This window comes from Nilaparvata lugens, chromosome 5, assembly GCF_014356525.2.
Source record: "Nilaparvata lugens isolate BPH chromosome 5, ASM1435652v1, whole genome shotgun sequence".
In the NCBI taxonomy this organism is placed as follows: Eukaryota; Metazoa; Arthropoda; class Insecta; order Hemiptera; family Delphacidae; genus Nilaparvata; species Nilaparvata lugens.
In genome coordinates, this window is record NC_052508.1 from 69,838,256 (window position 1) to 69,859,105 (window position 20,850).

General features: G+C 31.7%; 1 protein-coding gene across 3 annotated transcripts; it reads left to right on the plus strand.

Annotated features, from left to right (window-relative positions):
- Positions 1-630: 630 nt before the first annotated feature.
- On the plus strand, positions 631-19,489 carry LOC111053977 (D-aspartate oxidase). 3 transcript variants are annotated; one of them, XM_022340932.2, is made up of 7 exons: positions 631-881; positions 8,403-8,636; positions 10,485-10,596; positions 12,656-12,801; positions 14,295-14,454; positions 16,086-16,352; positions 19,234-19,489. In XM_022340932.2, exons 2-7 carry the CDS (start codon positions 8,440-8,442, stop codon positions 19,342-19,344), a joined length of 993 nt encoding a protein of 330 aa, XP_022196624.2. In that variant the 5' UTR covers positions 631-881; positions 8,403-8,439; the 3' UTR covers positions 19,345-19,489. The 3 variants fall into 3 exon arrangements, with proteins under 3 accessions (XP_022196624.2, XP_039285119.1, XP_039285120.1); XM_039429185.1 differs by having other exon boundaries at positions 706-886; XM_039429186.1 differs by having other exon boundaries at positions 710-927.
- The last annotated feature ends 1,361 nt before the right edge of the window (positions 19,490-20,850 follow it).

The window sequence follows — 20,850 nt, forward strand, 5'->3', positions numbered from 1 at the left end:
GGGATGATTGTATTATTTTTATCATTTTTCCAAGTTGTAATATATAAAGAAATGCATTTGTTAGAATAAAGGAAATATTTTTTTAAATTATGAAACTATCATAAAAATGAAAGCCTATTAGAGAATCAAGAATATTAATTATAGATATTGATATAAATTAGATACAGTAGTTTAAGAATTGTTCGCAATATGCAGTTCAAACTACAGTAACTTTATAACCATAGTTATATAATCATGGTTACATAGTTACTGTACCTAATTCAAACGACTGTCCAGTCCAAACTAGCTTGCTTCTGTTCAATAATTGTCTATAACTACTATTTGTCTATTGTCTAACTTTATCTATAATTTATATTCGTCTTTATTCTAGTATTCCAGTTGAAATAAATTTTTGAACATTAATATTAATATTTATTATTTATATATTTATTATAAATAGTTATTAAAGTCGAAATGCCTATAAGATATTTTGTGAAAAATGTCTTTGGTGATTCTGTCAAGTGTATGAGACGGTACACATCGAAGTCAACATTGAATCAAAAAATATTGTTTAATCCATCACGTGTACAAGATTCTCTAATAACTAATTATGTTGAACTAATAAATAAATTGATTCTGTTATCTTCCCGCAGTTCATTATTATGGGTTTCAATTTTATCTAACAATATTGTTGTCTCTTTGGCGGAAATATTATTATTCTAGTGTTGTCTCAACGCTTTGATAATGAAAACATACACATATGAGTCGATTTGATTGATGTTTTTGGCTTGGAATCGAATGTAATGCTTCTAATTCATTCCTTTCTCATGTTAAAAACTGTAGTTCTGTTATTGTGATAGTGTTCAAAAATTGTTGATTAACAGTGTTGTAACTTTATCAAGGTACCGTAAGTGTTGTTCCATTATTTAATTGATACCTGCAATAGAGGTAATGTAATAGATACTGTTAGGTATCGTAAAGATAAGGTATAGATTCAGAATTACAATAGGCTATATTGGCAGAAAACAAAATACAATACAATACAATACAAATAAATTTATCTCCATTTATATACAAATAAACAATCTGATCAATAAAATTTAAGTTACATAATATTCAAAAATACAATATATAAAATTTACTACAAATATAAATAAATTGCATTTTTTTGGAAATTAACCTACTCAACTATGGGAAACCCATCTTCTAGAGCAGGTGTAGTAGTAATACAGTTAAATTTATAGTGGGGGTGCAAATACATTGGGTGAGTGAGCTCACATATTGTTCGAAATTATGTTTTCTATATTATGTCTTCCAGTTGTTGTGATCCAGTTTTTAACGGCGCATTTTAATTTTCTTGAGTTTTATATTATCTTGATGTGTGCAGGAAGTAAATTGTGGAGTTTTGGTGCTAGGTGGTTGAAGTGTCGTTGGTATGTTGCCTTCCTAGCCACGTTCGTGATAAGTAGGCTTCTATTTCTAGTGTTATGACAGTGGTTTCTATTTTGAAAGCTTTCTGGGTTCTTGTGCAGTCTCCAAATAATTTCTAACAAATACATGTCATAACAAAGTCAAGGAACAATATTATTGTTATTAAGATCCAATCAGAATTTTGGGTAGAGATGATAAATAATGTAAGATCGTTTTAAGAGCGATGTTGCCTATACTGTAAGTAAGATATAAATAAAAAAATAAATCTAAATTTAAAAAACCCTTTTTAAATTATTTCGTCACGACATATTTCGGCTATATAAGGTCATATCAAGACTTGATACTCAAAAGCAGCCCTTTTGATATTCAAAAGTTGTATGATAGCTTCAAATTGCTCTTCATTTTCTCATATTTCCGAAATGAAAGTGAGATCATCTTCAAACCCACTGTGTCTTTGATCTACAGAGAAAAATAATATTTTTAAAGTGAGATCATCTTCAGTTAAAGTGAGATCAAAAATAATATTTTTCTCTGTAGATCAAAGACACAGTGGGCTTGAAGATGATCTCACTTTCATTTCGGAAATATGAGATTTCTTATATATTAAGGCCATTCCACACAGCACGTGGCGTTCGTGGCTGGACGCACGCTAGCTACTTTTCAAAACATCGCTTCCCAGCTAATCAAATGAAGCAATTCACATAGCAGCCACGGCCACGCGGCAACGCTTGCTATAGGCTACTAGCCACGCTAGCGATCTTTTCAAACGTGTCCGGCCACGTTTTGGTCCGAGCATGCGCAGAACGTATACTAGACGTATACTATCGTATAGAACGTATACTATCATTGTCAGCCTCAAGGTCTCGCATTAATGATGGAATTCGCCATAGGTCTTCCTTTTTTTATTGATTGGATGTACCCACTGGTCCCGTGCTGTCACCGAATACAATAAAACCAGCTCATTATCACTACTACTGCTGCTGCTGGAGTCATCAAACCAAGGTAAGCCACAAGAAAATCCAGATTCACACTACGGGACCGTCGGAGTTGACATCTTCCTGCATACTGACGGGAAACACGTGGCCGGTATAGCATCGCAACAGTCGTGGCAGTGTGAATTGGCATGTGGCTAGCGTGGCCGGCGTGGCGTGTGTCCAGCCACGCACGCCACGTGCTGTGTGGAATGGCCTTTATATAAGAAATATATTAAGTTTTCAGTAAGCTATGCCAATGTAATTAATTACCATAGTCATAATAATAATAATTATCCATTGTTTAGCATTGAAATTTTGTGTCAAGAAATAATATTGATTGATTGATTAGCTGCCTTTATTAAAAACCTAGGAGGGCGAAGTTAGGGCGCAGCCGGCCCTCTCTTACACTTAACCCTCCAATACAATTCTAAGTAAAACTAAAACACTGTACAACAAAGATTATAAGATAAAATAAAACAATTTACAAAATAATAAAATTTCCGAATAGCGAATGAAACAACAAAGATTATAAGATAAAATAAAACAATTTACAAAATAATAAAATTTCCGAATAGCGAATGAAAGAAAGAAAAAAACAAAATTTATTTCTAATTTGAATCAGTGAAAAGAATACATATTTTATTCAGGCACGGCCCTAGGGACTTTGCCGCCCTGGGCAAAATTGGAAAACGCCGCCCCCCCCCCCCCACCACCAGGTATCCCGTCTAATAATTGTTTACTTAAAAATTTGCCCGAAGGATATCAGCTTTTCAAGTTAAAAATGACATTTAAACAAATAATTGACAAATATAAATATTGAGGAATAAGTGCAGGCAACGAATGCTCAAATAAAGGTATGGAGGGAAAATTTTGGAACACAATTTTCAACTCCACAGCTCTTTTAAGGATAGTAAGAGGATTAACATATCAAAAGTCCTCACCCTTACCCCATGTGCCAAAGGGGTGGGGGTGGTTTGAAAGTACCATTTTTAATTTTTCTCATATATCTCGGAAACTATGCATCTTATGAACATTTGTACACTGTACAAAATTGAAGCTCACAAAATTACCAACAAGTTTTGTTCTCTACACTTTTTTGATATCTCTCATAGTTTTTGAGATATCCGCTCTTGAAGGTGAGACATTTTTTGAAAAAAACACTTCTGGCTCCAATTTTTTCATCTTTTCGGCCATATAATTTTTGAATGATTGATGGAGAAAATCCGTGCTGATTATAAGCTGACGGAGCATCAAATTATCTTCAATTTAATGTATATTTTCACTATTTTACGCATTTCCCTACGACTGTTGCAGCAGTTTTAGTGTTGAGAGTGAAAGTTTTGTTTGGTAGAGGATTTCGATAAATCTGATACTTTTTGAGATATATATGTTCTAAAGTGATGCATTTTCAAAAACCCAGTTTTTTCCATTTTTCGCTCTTTCAATTCTTATAACAATAATTGATGGAAAAAGAATGTGCTTACTACGAGATTGTAGAGCATTCAATTCATGTATAATTCGACTATTTCACGCATTCCCATAATTATGACTGTTCCAGCAGTTTTAGGTTTGAGAGTCAAATATCAAGATTTTGCAACAAGTGACTTTTTTCGAATATCACACTATTCTGTGATCATAAATTGGAGTGTGCTTCAGTATGAACATCCATATTGAGTACCTGGAACTTATTGGTACCAGACGTATTGGAACGTTTGCGGAACTGAACACAGGGGGTGTTTCTTAACTTCCTACCAAACAAGACATTCAAAATTAAAACTACTGCAACAGTCGTATAGGAATGCTTGGAATAGTCGAATTATACATGAAATGGAAGATAATTTAATGCTCTAAAACCACGTAATTAGCACATTCTTTTTTCATCAATTGTTGAGAAGTTAAAAGACTTGAAAGAGCGAAAAATGGAAGAAAAACTAGGTTTTTTGAGAATGAATCACTTTAGAACATATATATCTCGAAAAGTTAGTATCATATTCATTGAAAACCTCTACAAAACAAAACTTGTAGGAAATTCATTGAGCTTCATTTTTTATGTGGATGATTATGTCAATAGAACTCATTGTTTCCAAGATTTTTTATTTTTGCTCACCTCCAAACTAGTGTCAACAGAGCTGCAAAGTCTAAAATTGAGTTCCAAACATTCCCTTCAAATTTCATTGTCAACTGATCTATTGTTGCTGAACAGAAAATTTCACTCTCAACACTAAAACTGCTGCAACAGTCGTAGGGAAATGCGTAAAATAGTGAAAATATACATCAAATTGAAGATAATTAGATGCTCCGTCAGCTTATAATCAGCACGGATTTTTCTCATCAATCGTCCAAAAATTATAAGGCCGAAAAGATGTTTTTTTCAAAAAATGACTCACCTTCAAGAGCGGATATCTCAGAAACTATGAGATATATGAAGAAAATGTAGAGAACAAAACTTGTTGGTAATTTTGTGAGCTTCAATTTTGTACAGTGTACAAATGTTCATAAGATGCATAGTTTCCGAGATATATGAGAAAAATTAAAAAATGGTTCTTTCAAACCACCTCCACTCCTTTAGCACATGAGGTAGGGGTGAGGACTTTTGATATGTTAATCCTCTTACTATCCTTAAAAGAGCTGTGGAGTTGAAAATTGTGTTCCAAACTTTTCATTCTATAATCTTCAATTGACTGGACTAGAACAGTAACACAAAATATCTGATTAAACTATTTTTATGTTCGGAACAGATACGGTACACAATAGGAAAACATAATTAAGACGGTACAGTAGTTCCAAATCAAGAGACTGAAACAGAGTATTGGGCCTATTTAACTTGCTAAGTAATCAAAACTACAATTGCTACAACACGAGTTTGTTCAACTCGTCTGACCTTTGCATAGAAAAATTCCTTCTCCAGTTCTTCAAGATCTAGGGATTAGGCTATTTTATGTTCGCTAGACCACTCAGACGTTCCTGGGACATTGTTGATCTTAGATATATGTCTTCATTAGCTTGAGTTTGGAAAAGCTTCTTATAAAATTTTACTATTCACATTGAATTTATTATTTATTTGCATTTAAAATTTTCCATTCCTTAAAATTTGCCGCCCTCAAAAATCTGCCGCCCTGTGCGGCCGCCCGGTCCGCCCACCCCTGGGGCCGGGCCTGATTTTATTCATAAAAAGTAACGTATTTGGTTAAACTTTGCTAAACATTATTATATTATTTGAAATTTGGTTCATTCATCAAAATTACGGTAACTGGCGGGCCTAGGATATATTTTGGCTCTCATCAACATTTTCTCCTGTTTCATCTGACGTATGGAATATATTAACTTGTAATGAATTCCTATTTGACATGTGAATTAAGGTAGGATGAATAATGATAGCAAAATGCTTCTCATAAAATTACTGAAGGCGAGTCCCACTCTCTCACAACCCACAACACATTATATTACTCCAAATGTCATGAAGTCTCAAGTTTTATTTTACACTGTTGTTATGTTTGTGCTGCAAGCATTATATTTGTGTCCTGTTAAAAATGTTACAATCATGTATAATTTTGACGAAATGAACTCAATTCAATTACATATTATTATATTAGTGTATTATCTTAGAAAGAAGCATTAATGTAATCTTTGTTTTATTTATTAGATTTTATATAGCTAGTGCTTTATATAGTAACTACATCACCCAGTAATATAGTTACTGTAGTGCTTTATATATCTTTGTCGAATGCCAACTCCAATTTAGATCAAATATTGCCATTTTACTGAGTTATATTTGTGCCCTGTTCAAAATGTTACAATCATGTATAATTTTTACGAAATAAACTCAATTCAATTAAAACTCAACATACATACGAATAGTGAGTTGTGTTTTTGTGGCTCTAAATTTTGTCAAATTACGCAAAAATGTTCCAATTAATGGTGATTTGAGGGTGATATTTTTGTTTTTTATTCTGTTTTCAACCGTCAAAATTTAAAATTCTTAGTTTTCGTTGTTTTTAGTAAGAATGGACTAAATTTTAGAAAAGTGAAACCATAACCCTATTACGGACTTTCAAAATGTTATCTAAATTTGGGAGAGAAATAGTACAAGGAGTATCCTTAGTTTTTCTCTCCCAATCAGTGCTACTTTGTGAAAATTATGAATAAATAAATAAAAAAAATATTATTATATTAGTGTATTAACTTGGAAAGAAGCATTACTGTAATCTTTGTTTTATTTATTAGATTTTATATAGCTAGTGCTTTATATAGTAACTATATTACGCAGTAATATAGTTACTGTAGTGCTTTATATGGCTTTGTCGAATGATAACTCTAATAGAGAAGAGAATAGAATTATTTATTGTCATTAAACACATAGTGCAATAGACATAGTCATCAAGGAACAAAATACATAAAATATTCATACAATAGTCACACTCATAAATACAGAATAAAGCAATTCACACAAATCAATATGAAGTCTGAACACACAAAACAATAAGCTTCTACAAAATATATGAGTTCTATACATGAGTAATACTTGAATAGATATAGCCTAGAATTATATTTAAACAGTGAAATAAGTCAGGACAAAGAAAGGCTCTCCATACTCAGATCATGCCATTCTTGGAGTGAATGAAGTGGTTTGGCTTTCAGGAACTTGAGCATTATAGATTTAAATGTTTAAATGTAACATTTCTAGCATCTAGTGGTAACTTATTAAATAATTTTATACTTATATAAATTAAATTTTAATCAAATGCTGCCATTAGAAGGTAGACATCACTATAGTCGTTCAGACTGGTGGCAGTGATCTTTCTGTATTAAAATAGGAACAGAATATTTCAAATTTTCTAGAATTTTCAAAAAACAACATTCGTGTTTTTATTCCATGAAAAAAATATTTTTTTATTGTCAATACTATAGTTATCTATAGTAAGGTCCACGTTATAATGGCAGTGGATAAAGATAGAAGAACAGCGTTGCCGATTCTCTGCCTTAATTAATTTTATTTCTACACTGTCAAAAACAGATTTGTCATCGTTGCGGAGCTAGGAAAGGATAGTACTACCTGCAGGTAGTATGATCATGGATCTCTTCCACTAGCCCTAGTGGAAGTGATCAATAGAGATCAATAAAAAAAATGTATTGATATCAATAGGTATTTGGGCCAATACACATCAATAGGTATCCATGGATATGTATTGATGTGTATTGGCCCAAATACCTATTGATATCAATACAAATCAACAAAGCATGCTTTGTCGAATGATAGACAAGGATAGCTACATCAAAGTTTATCAAATACTGTCATTATAACGTGGACCTCACTTTAGTCTGGAGACTAATGAGCTAATTCTTTCTACCCTAACATACTACTTGAACATTTTAACAGCGAATATCTCATTAGAAATTCTTACTGATATTGTTTATTTAAGTAATATGTAGGCCTACACTTGTTGACTGTACTATAGAAGCTTGATTCACTCAATCACTGCTCTGCTCTTCCACTGGACATTAATTGAACAAGCACTAAACTCAATGTTGTAACGTTTCAATGTTGTGTCAAAATGAATGATTTGATTTGTTTTGATAGTTCATACGGTTTCCTCCTTTTGAGCCTCCGCACCAACCCTCCATATTGTCTAGCGAAAAAAATATATAATTACTCATTTTGAACGTGTGTCTTCCCTCAAATACACAATATAATAACTGCATGGATTAACATTAAGAATGACTATAAGCTTCTTTTAGCTTGTGTTCCTGTATTATTTTATTAAATTCATTTTTAATTGAATAAAAACACTCATACATCGTCAAATTCTACAGGTTTTATTTATATAGATGTGTGTTTGTATCTCATTATGGAACGGTTCTACAACATCGACAGTGACTCGAATTTTTAAATTCATTTAATTTAAACAGTGATTGAATAAAAATGTAAATAATTTTCAAGTATTAATTCTATTAAATGTAAAACTAATATAAAATATATTAATTTTATTGACATAAATGAATATATTCCAATTTCCTCAGGTATTTTTGGTAGAAGGAGACAGAAATATCTTGAAAAATGAGTAATCTGAGAATAGGAGTGCTTGGCGCCGGTATAGTTGGCCTCACAACCGCTGAGGAACTGACGAGGCAGTATCCGTCAGCTGACGTCACAATAATGGCCGACAAATTCAATGTGGAAACCACAAGTGACGGAGCTGCCGGGCTATTCATGTTGGTGTCCAAGTTTAGGGGGCCCACTGAGGAGCTAACAAGGTAATTATCATATAATTGATTCAGGAATGCCCAATCATTTACTGTGAATTATCAATATTTCTAAAAGATCACATTCATAATAATAATGGTACTAAATAAATTCGTAAAGCCATAATATAGAGTGTAGCGAATATTATGTTCTTCTGCTATTATTATTATTTTATTATCCATTTATTTATAAGGTGTAAGGTAAATATTGATTTATTTGCTGAAGATGATGCCCACATGAGCTCTAGGCTTGTGCATGGTTAATGTGACTGTTAATTAACTATGAAAGCCATATGGAGTATAGAATATAATGCTCATCAGATATTATTCATTTATTTATAAGGTACAGTAGTATATTGACTCATTTGCTGAAGATGATGCCCACATGACCTCTAGGCTTGTGCGTGGTTAATGTGACGGATGAGAGATGAGTGGACCCACAGTAGACCTCTATTAGTTATTGGATAGAACTTATTCAAGATGAAAATTTCCCTTGTGTAAAGTTCAAGGATTTTTCAGGTATCAGTTATCAGATCATTTATAATATTAACCATTCCCATTAATCATTTTCTAACTAATTTGGAGTGAAAATCAGGATAGTTCATGATGAAGATGTTATTCTTCATGAGAGCAAGTGAAATTTGATTAACAGAATGTTGTGACGTGCATTAATAATAATTTTCTATTACAACATATTAATTATTATATAATACAGAATTTACTGAACCTGTTTTATGAACCTGAACTATTACTACAATTTAAAACAGTGTAGTGTTAACAGTACCGTACCTATTAGCAAATATTGCAACACTCGAGTACCTACCGTATTAGCAATACGCAATATTTATTTATTTAAAAATAAGTGCAATATTTCTAAAGTGTTTAATTTATTGTGATACATTCTGTGATTCATTTTTAGAGTATAAAATCAACCTTCAAAATTCAAAATTTTAAATCATTCCTGGACCGAAAATCAAGTAACGAAGCAGTATGTTATTTCATATCCTTATCTTTTGGACAACATTAACATTTTATCAAAATTTTTGGAGAGAAATAGTACAGGCTCAGCCTAGTTTTGCCTCCAATGTCATAATTGTATTATGATTATAGTATTTTATACGATAAATGAATAAAAGAATAAAAAAAAAAATTTACGGTACCGATTCATCATTTAGAATCAACTTAAAAGGTCAAAGGAACAGATTACAGTCCAAAACTTCTTTTCATCCCAATTATAAAATAAATTGGAAAAATAAAATTATTTATTATAAAGTAAATTGTCCAAATAAAGGTTATGTGCGACTTTCCAATTCTTCACTAATTTCCACATTGAAACAAAACACAAACACTTGAAACAATTAATTTCGAATTTACAAAGATTAAATATTAGCAATACTGTACGGTATAGCAAAAAAGTGGATTTTTGTATTTTACTGCCTCTTATGTTATACCTACCGTTCTACAACTATACTAGGCTACTGAGTTAAAGCATAGAGAAAATATAGCACAAGAAGATATTCCATGGTATAGGGAGTTTATGTTGCAAATTTGACTGTTAACTCAAGTCGATAGTCCTACAGTATAGTATACTTTTTTATCAAGCTATGTGACGCTGGTAGTCTCTCATACTGTGCCGTTATTACACTCTCACCCCAACAAAACAGTAGCCTAAAATAAAATGTACGGTATTCGACAGTAATAGGCTTGAGTTAACAAAAGTCGGCTTGAAATTTGAAACATAAACGATCTATACCATATGGGATAACCCGATATCTTCTTATGTTATCATCTCTCTATGGTTTTACTGAGTTGATACATATTACAGTACGGTATTTGTAATTATTTTTACCTTTTTTCAAGAAAGTGGGTGCAGGATTCGTATGATTATTACATGGAACTACTACATAAAGACTGTGGAATCTTCGAGATTTATGGCTATTCACTTTCTGATTCAACAAGAGACGCATGCTGGGTAAGTTCATTGTCGAAAGAGGTTTTTAGTATGGTACTCAATAAAAATGAATGAATTATTTATTATAAAGAATTCCATTCGAATTTAATTGATACGTTTCTGAATATTTGTAAAGTTCAACCTCTATTCAGTTTAATAGATAATTTATTAGCTCAAATGTTATTGAATCAATTATTATTAAACGAAACTCCAAATTAAATGCTGTAATTCACCCCGAAGACTTCTGCTACTGCAAATAATATTGACAACAGGGTAAACAGCTAGATGGAAATTCGAGGAGCGCTACTAAACCTACTATACAAAAATTATTTGTCAGCCCGGGAATCAAACCCAGTACCTCCTAATTGCCGTTCAGGAATTCTTACCCTTACACCAAACTGACAATCTATGGATAGCAGCGCTCATTTTATAGACTGGCCAGCCAGAGATATTGCAATAATTATTCAAATGCTAATGATGTACCCAATAGTTATTATTAAACGAAAATGCAAATTAAATGCTGTAATTTACCCCGAAAACTTCTGCAAAATAAAAATTAATTCTTACAAAAATAATGTTTGAATAGTAGCGCTCGTCCTCGAATTTATTCCATCTAGCTGTTTACCCTGTTGTCAATATTTGCAGTAGCAGAAGTCTTCGGGGTGAATTACATCATTCAATTTGCATTTCCGTTAATAATATTATTACTTCATTAGCATTTGAATAATTATTGCAATATATCAATAATTTCCATCTGTTATTGAATTGTTTGCGAAATTGTGAGCTTGTATTTATTCATAAAAGTCTGTGACTAATTCGAATAAATAATAGAATGTTTCCCTCTATCCAAATAACAAGTTCATACTTCATATCAATCATTTCTCAACACCTTGTCCATAGTGCGAGCTACAAATTGATTTCTTAATAAATCTATAAATTCTCTCACTGTGCATAAACTGACCTCTTCCAAACAAAAAATCGACAAAAAATTGCTCCACGTTTTTTTCTTGTAAGCAGCATCTTTCTCAGATGATTGGAAAAATCTGATCGTCTTGTCAATTCACTCCATTATCTTCAATCGATATATATTATTATACTCACAGGACTGGACTTCAAAATTTCTCCTAGATAACTTTCTGTGTTATTGTTGTATTGTAATGTTTCAATGAGTATGTGACAATTTCATGTCGTTTTTTTCAAATAATTTGAGTTTATATAAGTTGTATTGAGATTAATCAATTGCTTTATCATTTATTCAATCAACCGGAATTAATCATTGATTCATCAATTTATAATATTAGGGCACCACAATGAAGACCCCCATTATTGCCCCCATCCCCCAATATTGACCTTGATATAAGGATTATAAGGAGTGGTAAAGTAGTAGTAGTTTTTAGCTCAAAAATTTCTAGTTTCATTCAAAATTTATAGTTTTTGAATGATTATTAAGTTACTGTTCTAGATTTTTTTTTTGTTTTTAGACTCTAATAGTATCTATGTGATTCGAAATTTGCTCGTTTATCTGAGTATTGAAGAGCGTAAATTGTATTTTGAAAAGTGGAAGTGACATAATCAACATTTTGATTTGGACAGTATAGTATAAATTGGAAATGGGACAGTTTTGGGCATGAGCCTCTTGTGCCTTTCCTCATTTTAAGTATTTGTGCACAATGTGATAAATAAATAAATAATAATACTGTATTGTGTCACCTGGTCATATGGGACATATATATGAATCATATATTTATCTCATATTGATCAGGATTTTAGAGTTTTAAAATTAAAAAAGTTCAATGAACAGTGTTTTTGTCTTTGAACAATCTTTGTCATCGAAAGAAACATTGTTTATTTCATTTGTTGTCAAAATTAACGTAGCTTCTCCTTTGTTTCTAATAGTTCTTTCCCCGCTTACAATTGTGAATGAAATTTTCTATGCAGTCCAAGACCAATCATAATTATTGTTATCTTTGGAAATCAAAATACGTTTACTCTTGACGATTAAACTCAAATATTCAAAATATTCAACTCTCATGCATGAGAAAGATGTTCAAACTATGTTGCTCAATCACTCTTGTTTCAGTGTCCAATCATGGCCAGTGTGCTCCCCCTCTACCGTGCTGCTACACATGAAGAGCTGATTCAGTTCCCAGGAAACTGGAAGCATGGCAACTATTCTAAAGCACTCATAGCACGAGCAAGAACGTTTTTGCCCTGGACTTTGAAAAGGTTATATTCCACTTTCAAAATCACACGAATGCCAATTATTACACTAAAATGTGAATTTGGGTATGGATTTCTCAAACCACCACAAACTGAAATGTGATGGAGAATATATGGAGTCTTTTAGGCCTATTATCTGATTCACAGCATTATGAATTATATTTATAATGTTTTGATGTTTACATGAGTTTGTGGATTTGAGTGAAATTTTCAATATTTTTTTGCAATTGTGAAGGAAGAGTTTTGTTTGGATTCGTATTTGGAAATTGATCAATCTAATAGATTCAAAATTGTAGTAGATACATTTTTTGGACTCAAAATTGTGTACAAATTATCATTTAAGTTACGTAAGTAGCATAACCTTATTAGACTGTGTATTCCAAATTAAGGTTTGAAGCAGTTTTGGGCAAATGCCTGTTGTTTTTACCTGAATTGTATTTGCATATGAATAAATAAATGAATAAATAAATAAATCATAAATTTTTATGTACAGTACCTACCTATACACAGTACCTATATTATAGAACTTCCATGTACGAATAAATACACAATAATCTAGGTGGGACAGTACATATAATCATCGATGCAATTAGAATAATTCTGAAACAGGTCGCTGTAAGTATTCGAATACTTGTGTGTAGGCTATATTTATACAGTATCCGAGTGCCTAGTTTTTTATAAGGCTCAACTTACACTCACGCGACTCAGGTCGGGAAGAGACTCGACTCTAGTCGATAGCATGATATCGGAAGCTTGTGTTTCCAAATGGTGACACTCAGACCAGTCGATTCTAGTCTCCGCGACTGTCACCATTTGAAAACACATGCTCTCGACTGGAGTCGAGTCTCTTCTCGACCTGAGTCGCGTGAGTGTGAGTTGAGCCTTAGTGCTTCATTTTCATAATCTGAATGAAAATTCTTGAGCTGTGTTCTAGTATATTAATCAAGTAAGTTGAAAATTCAGAGGAGCCTCTTTCTCCAATTTATCATTCATATGATTTGTTTTTTTAATGTCCTTGCCCTATTACCATAGGTAAGGAAAGTATTGCTTTCCAAAAAATTAAGGTACCCTAATTTCAAGTTTTCCATACGTTTCAAGGTCCCCTGAGTCCAAAAACATGATTTTTATTTGATGTAGATGAATAAGTAATGAAAAAATTATGATTATGCTATTTTATCAATCATCAAGTGATCGATTGGCGCCAGGCAAAACAATTAAAATTATTCAATAAACTATACAGTTCACACTATAAAGTAGCTCATTACTATACAGTTCACACTATAAACAAGCTCATTGAGCTATTTAATAGAGATGTTGTGTAAGTTCTCCATATTCCATAAAATGTGAATTAAAATAAATATTGTCAGTTCTACATTATTTATTTGAGCTACCATGGCTCAAATAAATATTACGGAACTGACAATATTCATTTTATTTCACCTCAGACGGTACAATACTCTCATAGGTCTATGTTGATTTAAATACATTCATATTTTCAGGTTGGAGTGCAATCCAAATGTGAAAATTGTGAGGAGATTAGTGAACAGCCTGAGAGATCTTGAGAGTGAATTCGATGTGATATTCAATTGTAGTGGCTTGGGAGCTGCTCGAATCTGCAATGATCCATTTGTGATTCCAATAAGAGGACAAGTCATGAAGGTGAATTTCCCCATTAAGGCTGTGCAAAGGCTAAAAATAAACTTTCTACTTGTGATATTTTTCAAAGTAACCTAACCTAACCTAACCTAACCTAACCTAACCTAACCTAACCATCATCAAACTATCAAAATGAAAAAGTTTTCTCAGAAAAACATTTTTTTACTGATCATTACTTTTTGAGATATGAGCGCCTAAAGATTACATTTTTGGGGCAGAACATTTCAAATTCGGTGAGAGATAAATCCATGAGATTCAGAGGATGGATTCTTCATGGTATTGTTGATCTAGTAAAACAAAAAAAATTTGAAAATATCAATATTTGAAAAAGTTATTCAATTTACCAAAAATAACTCAACTAAAAGTTATTTTTGGTTATTCTCTGGATTAAATTGAATAATCTTTATCTGAATCTTTGAATTGAGTAAATTGAATAACTATCTTAAAAATTCATATTTTCAGAATTTTTTTGTTTTACTAGATCAACAATACCATGAAGAATCTATCCTCTGAATCTCATAGATTTATCTCTTACCGAATTTGAAATGTTCTGCCCCAAAAATTTAATCTTGTTTTACTAGATCAAAAATACCATGAAAAATCTATCCTCTGAATCTCATGGACTTATCTCTTACCAAATTTGAAATGGTCTGTCTCAAAAATTTAATCTTCAGGCGCTCGTATCTCAAAAAGTAATGATCAAAAAACAAATTCCTGAGAAAAGTTTTTCATTTTGATAGCTTGTTGATATACAAACTGAAAAACTTTGGAAAATATCACGAGTAGAAAGTTTATTTTAGCCTTTGCACAGCCTTAAAGGGATATTATTACAGGAAACTACCGGTATCAATTTTGCTAATGCTTTGCCGTCACTTTATGCAATACCGGTACTTCATCCAGCACTTTCAGTTCAGTTCTGTCAAAAGTAGTAAATGGCAGTATACATTATTCATCATCTTTTTACTTTCTTCTCAATGAATTTTATGGTTTAAGATACAATGGAACATGCACATTGCACAATGCACATAATATATTTATGGGACCGTTTACCTTGACCAGCTTTGTCTTCATTCAATTATATATTCACGTACAGCACCCACCTTATCATTAAAATGGTTGAGAGAGAAAATCAGACAAACCTTTAACTATTTCTCTCCTAAAGAGTGCAGATTAATTAAAGTTTGTTTATTATTGATAATAAATGGTTCTGGCCATTCATTCCTCTTGAAATTCTGTATCGATGTCATAATATGTAGCCTATCATTTGAACATCTTCCCATTTAAAAAATTAATTTGGATTCAAAATGACAGGACCAAGATGGCGAACCAAAATTTTCAAGCGACAGAAAAGTATTTTTTTTTCAATTCGAATATGATCCCCAATGAAACATATAGGTACTGTCAATGTTTCCTTATATCAATAATATCAAGCTGTTTCCATAATAATTCTCACTAGTTAGCCTACAAGTAACTCTATATGTATATAGCACCAACATAATGTAAACCATAATATTGTATTGAAATAATAGACACACAATAACAACACTGCATGATGATTATTTATTATAATTCTACTCCATTCCACTCTATTTTCACCTCTTTCTTAAAACGAAATAGCCTATCATTTTTCTCAGGTTGAAGCACCAACAGTCGACGAGTTCTGCCTAGCGGGCCGCAGTTACATAATTCCCAGCGGTCACGGCGTGGTCACACTGGGTGGCACACATCAGTTCGGCTATGACTCCACCCACATCAACGCCAATGACAGCGCTGGTATCCTTGCACGATGCTCTGCTCTGCTACCGGAGCTCAAATCTAGCAGAGTTCTCTGGGAATGGGCTGGCCTACGGCCTTACAGACATGTGACCAGGGTAGAGGCGGAAACACTAGGTCAACTCAAGGTCAGCATTATACAACATTAATTTATTTTAAATTAATTCATACAGTAATTAATTCATACATTAATTCTGTGAACAGTAGACCTCGCGCTCAGTAAGTTACATTGACCAATTGTTATGTTTTCTCAAAAATTAATAAATAATTTATCAATTTTAAATGTTTAGAAAAAATCCTAAATAAACATAGAGCTTTCTGTCCTATCGTACCGTGACGTGTCGTCCCGGAATGTGAGTGTGAGCGCTGTTATCAGGTCTGGCTGCCGTCGATACGCCAATCTAATCAACCCATCAGAGAACATTCTGTGTTGTCGTGTTGGCGAAAAATCGGTGTGTTGAAATCAACAATATAAACCACGATAATGCTGATTTCATACAAACTTCATTTCTCACTTTTCAATAATATTTGTTGCAATTTTGATCATCAGATTAGAAAAGAAAAATGTAAAAAAAATGTTTTCTATCAATAACTCCAAACTCCATACTAGAATCATGGCCTCAGCTTATGGAAAGACTAAGTTAGTAGACAACTGTCTACTAACGTAGATGGAAAGATACATTTTCAAGATGTTCGATGTTTTTAACGGGTAGCATTATAGTCCACTTGACTGCTGATTTATGATGAATAATTCTAAAGACTGATTTTTACGATAATATTGGCGTTCAAAGGAGACTCCTTTTCCTTTTGTATTATCCTTAAAATGTAAAATTTTAATAAACCGTACTTATGTATACGTTTACGCGAAATACAAAAAGGAGCATACCTGTCAAATTTCATGAAAATCTATTGCTGCGTTTCGCTGTAGATGCGGAACATAAATATAAACAAAAATATGAACATATAAACATAAAGAGAAATGCAAAACCGTCGACTTGAATCGTAGACCTCACTTCGCTCGGTCAATTAATCTATTTTTTATTAGTTATAAATTATTTTATTCATTAAATCATTCAGAATCACACAAATAATTCTTGTAAAGTACTGAAGGCTTATAGTATTAAGCCCAAAAAATAGTTTCAATTCCAATATTTATAGGAGAGATGAAAATTTTTGTAATTGTCATTGATGAAAATGATATTCCTGGAATGATAAAGAATCTACCTTACCTCTATTTCCAAATAATGCCTATTATTATGGACATGCAGTATGTAGCTGAACAATATCATACAGTATAGGTCTAAAAATACCTAGATTATTTGTCTCTGACAATACACTGCCGATTTCAACAGAGAATGTGGAAACAATCTCCATAATCTTCTGATATTGAAAGTATTATCTGTGATATCTGAGTCTGTTAGGCTATCAATATATCAGATACCATTTACACATAAAATCTGTGATCTATAATGATATCCACGATATATATTAGAATTAGAACCGTTTTGGGCTTATAAGCCTGTGGTACTTTTCTGTAAGTTGTGTAATTCTGAATGATTAAATAGATAATGGCTGTATTCAATTATTATTATTATTGTTATCCTTGTCTTTCATACGACAAAGCAGATAGCGCTATCTCTTTCTCGCTTTTCTCTGTTGTCAGATAGTCTTTTAACAATATAGAATTAGGTAATAATTGATTAACAAACTATTCCATCTTAATGATGAAAATGCATTATGTAATTGTTGAAAAATGTAATTTATTGCTTAATAAAATAATACAACTTCTTGTAAAGTACTGAAGGCTATAGTATTGAGCCCAAAAATTGTGTGAATTCTAATTTATACAGACGTTCAAATGTAGCTATAGTGAGGTGCACGTTATAATGACAGAGTTTGATAAGCAATGGTATTGCTATCCTTGTCTATCATTCAACAAAGCGGATAGCGCTATCTTTTCTCGCTTTGCTCTGTTGCCAGATGCTCTTTTAACAATGTAGAATAATAATTAATTAACAAACTATTTCATCTTAATAATGAGAATTCATTATGAAATTGTTGAAAAATATAATTTCTTGCTTAATAAAAATATAACTGATTATTTTAAATGTGAATAAACAGTTACGGTAATATTACATCAATAAGCCTGCATCAGCTACCGTCTATAGAAGGCATTGGCAAGACAGAGGATCGGCAACGTTGTTCTTCTATCTTTCTCCACTGCCATTATAACGTTGACCTCACTATAGGTTATGTGTCACTTCCACATTTTGTGAAAAACATTTTACCATGTGACTGTAAACTTTTTTTAGCTACCGTATATTATGTTCTCAGTTTTTCTTCTGCTCATTTTCTTGCTTTGTCTTGTTCAGACTCATGGGTCCAGTTGCACAAAACCCTGTTGAATTTTAATCAAAATTAAAGCCACGAGAATAAATCAGAGAATAATCCTTCTTTCAAAAATATCTTCTCTGATTGGTTCTCGTGGCCTTTTTTGTGCGATTAAGTCTTTGTCATGTTAAGACTTTATTGCCGGTTGCACAAAAGCCTGTTGAATTCTAATCATGATTACAGTCACGAGAATCAATCAATTAATAAACTCTTAAGCTGCGTTTACACCAAAGTTATTAACAAGATGTTAATAGTTTTATCCTTATAGATTATATTAGATTGAATATAACTTATCATACACATGATGATCATATGTGTTTGTCAAGTTCCGTTCAATCTAATAGAATCTATAAGGATTAAGTTATTAACATTTTGTTAATAACTTTGGTGTAAACCTAGCTTAAATAAGCCTTTTTAGAAGTGTGTTTTTTTTTAATTTTTAAAGGCCCAAATTCACCAAAAAGGTTGGGCGGCAGTTGGTTCTAAGTCAGAGGATTTTGAATTGGTTTTGTAATATGATTTTTTGTTTATTTAGAATCAACTTGCGCTCAAACCAAGTTTTCGTTTTGGTGAATTCGGTCCTAAATTTTTGAGATTAATCCAAAAAAACGTCCACAGGTGGTGCATAATTACGGTCATGGCGGAAGTGGATTAACGACTGGCCCAGGCACCTCGAAGTATGCTGTGGCTCAGCTGAAACACATTATGCTGTCAAACTCAAAACTTTAGAAACCATGAGATGGATGAGTGCTTACCAGAAAATTGAAGACTGATGAAATTGGTGAAGAACGTTTGTGAAAAGATATTTTTTCAGACGAAGAAAGGAATAAAAACAAGGAAGAAGGAACTCTCAATAAAGATATTTTCTCCAAGATTGGAATTGTACTTTATTCACACAAATGATAGGTCTAACAAGATTGAAAAATTATAGTACATTTAGGTACACAAGATTGAAAAATTATAGTACATTTAGGTACACAAGATTGAAAAATGAAATCACAAGGTTAAAAAATTATATTACAATTAGGTACCGTACACAAGATTGAAAAATGAAATCACAAGATTGAAAAATGAAATCACAAGATTGAAAAATTACATTTAAATACAAATGATAGGTCTAACAAGATTGAAGAATGAAATCACAAGATTGAAAAATTATAGTACATTTAGGTACACAAGATTGAAAAATTATAGTACATTTAGGTACACAAGATTGAAAAATGAAATCACAAGGTTAAAAAATTATATTACAATTAGGTACCGTACACAAGATTGAAAAATGAAATCACAAGATTGAAAAATTATAGTACATTTAGGTACACAAGATTGAAAAATGAAATCACAAGGTTAAAAAATTATATTACAATTAGGTACCGTACACAAGATTGAAAAATTATAGTACATTTAGGTACACAAGATTGAAAAATTATAGTACATTTAGGTACACAAGATTGAAAAATTATAGTACATTTAGGTACACAAGATTGAAAAATTATAGTACATTTAGGTACACAAGATTGAAAAATTATAGTACATTTAGGTACACAAGATTGAAAAATTATAGTACATTTAGGTACACAAGATTGAAAAATGAAATCACAAGATTGAAAAATTATAGTACATTTAGGTACACAAGATTGAAAAATTATAGTACATTTAGGTACACAAGATTGAAAAATGAAATCACAAGATTGAAAAATGAAATCACAAGATTGAAAAATTATAGTACATTTAGGTACACAAGATTGAAAAATTATAGTACATTTAGGTACACAAGATTGAAAAATTATAGTACATTTAGGTACACAAGATTGAAAAATTATAGTACATTTAGGTACACAAGATTGAAAAATGAAATCACAAGATTGAAAAATTATAGTACATTTAGGTACACAAGATTGAAAAATTATAGTACATTTAGGTACACAAGATTGAAAAATGAAATCACAAGATTGAAAAATTATAGTACATTTAGGTACACAAGATTGAAAAATGAAATCACAAGATTGAAAAATGAAATCACAAGGTTAAAAAATTATATTACAATTAGGTACCGTACACAAGATTGAAAAATTACATTTAAATACAAATGATAGGTCTAACAAGATTGAAAAATGAAATCACAAGGTTAAAAAATTATATTACAATTAGGTACCGTACACAAGATTGAAAAATTACATTTAATTATTGATTACATTTATTTACTATTACAGAAAATTGAAGAATTTTATCACA

Excerpts from the sequence above, each read along its gene's own strand:
- LOC111053977 (XM_022340932.2), top strand. The coding sequence starts at position 8,440 with ATGAGTAATCTGAGAATAGGAGTGCTTGGCGCCGGTATAGTTGGCCTC. Across the intron at positions 8,637-10,484 it reads CCCACTGAGGAGCTAACAAG|AAAGTGGGTGCAGGATTCGT; the intron begins GTAATTATCATA and ends CCTTTTTTCAAG. Across the intron at positions 16,353-19,233 it reads AAACACTAGGTCAACTCAAG|GTGGTGCATAATTACGGTCA; the intron begins GTCAGCATTATA and ends AAACGTCCACAG.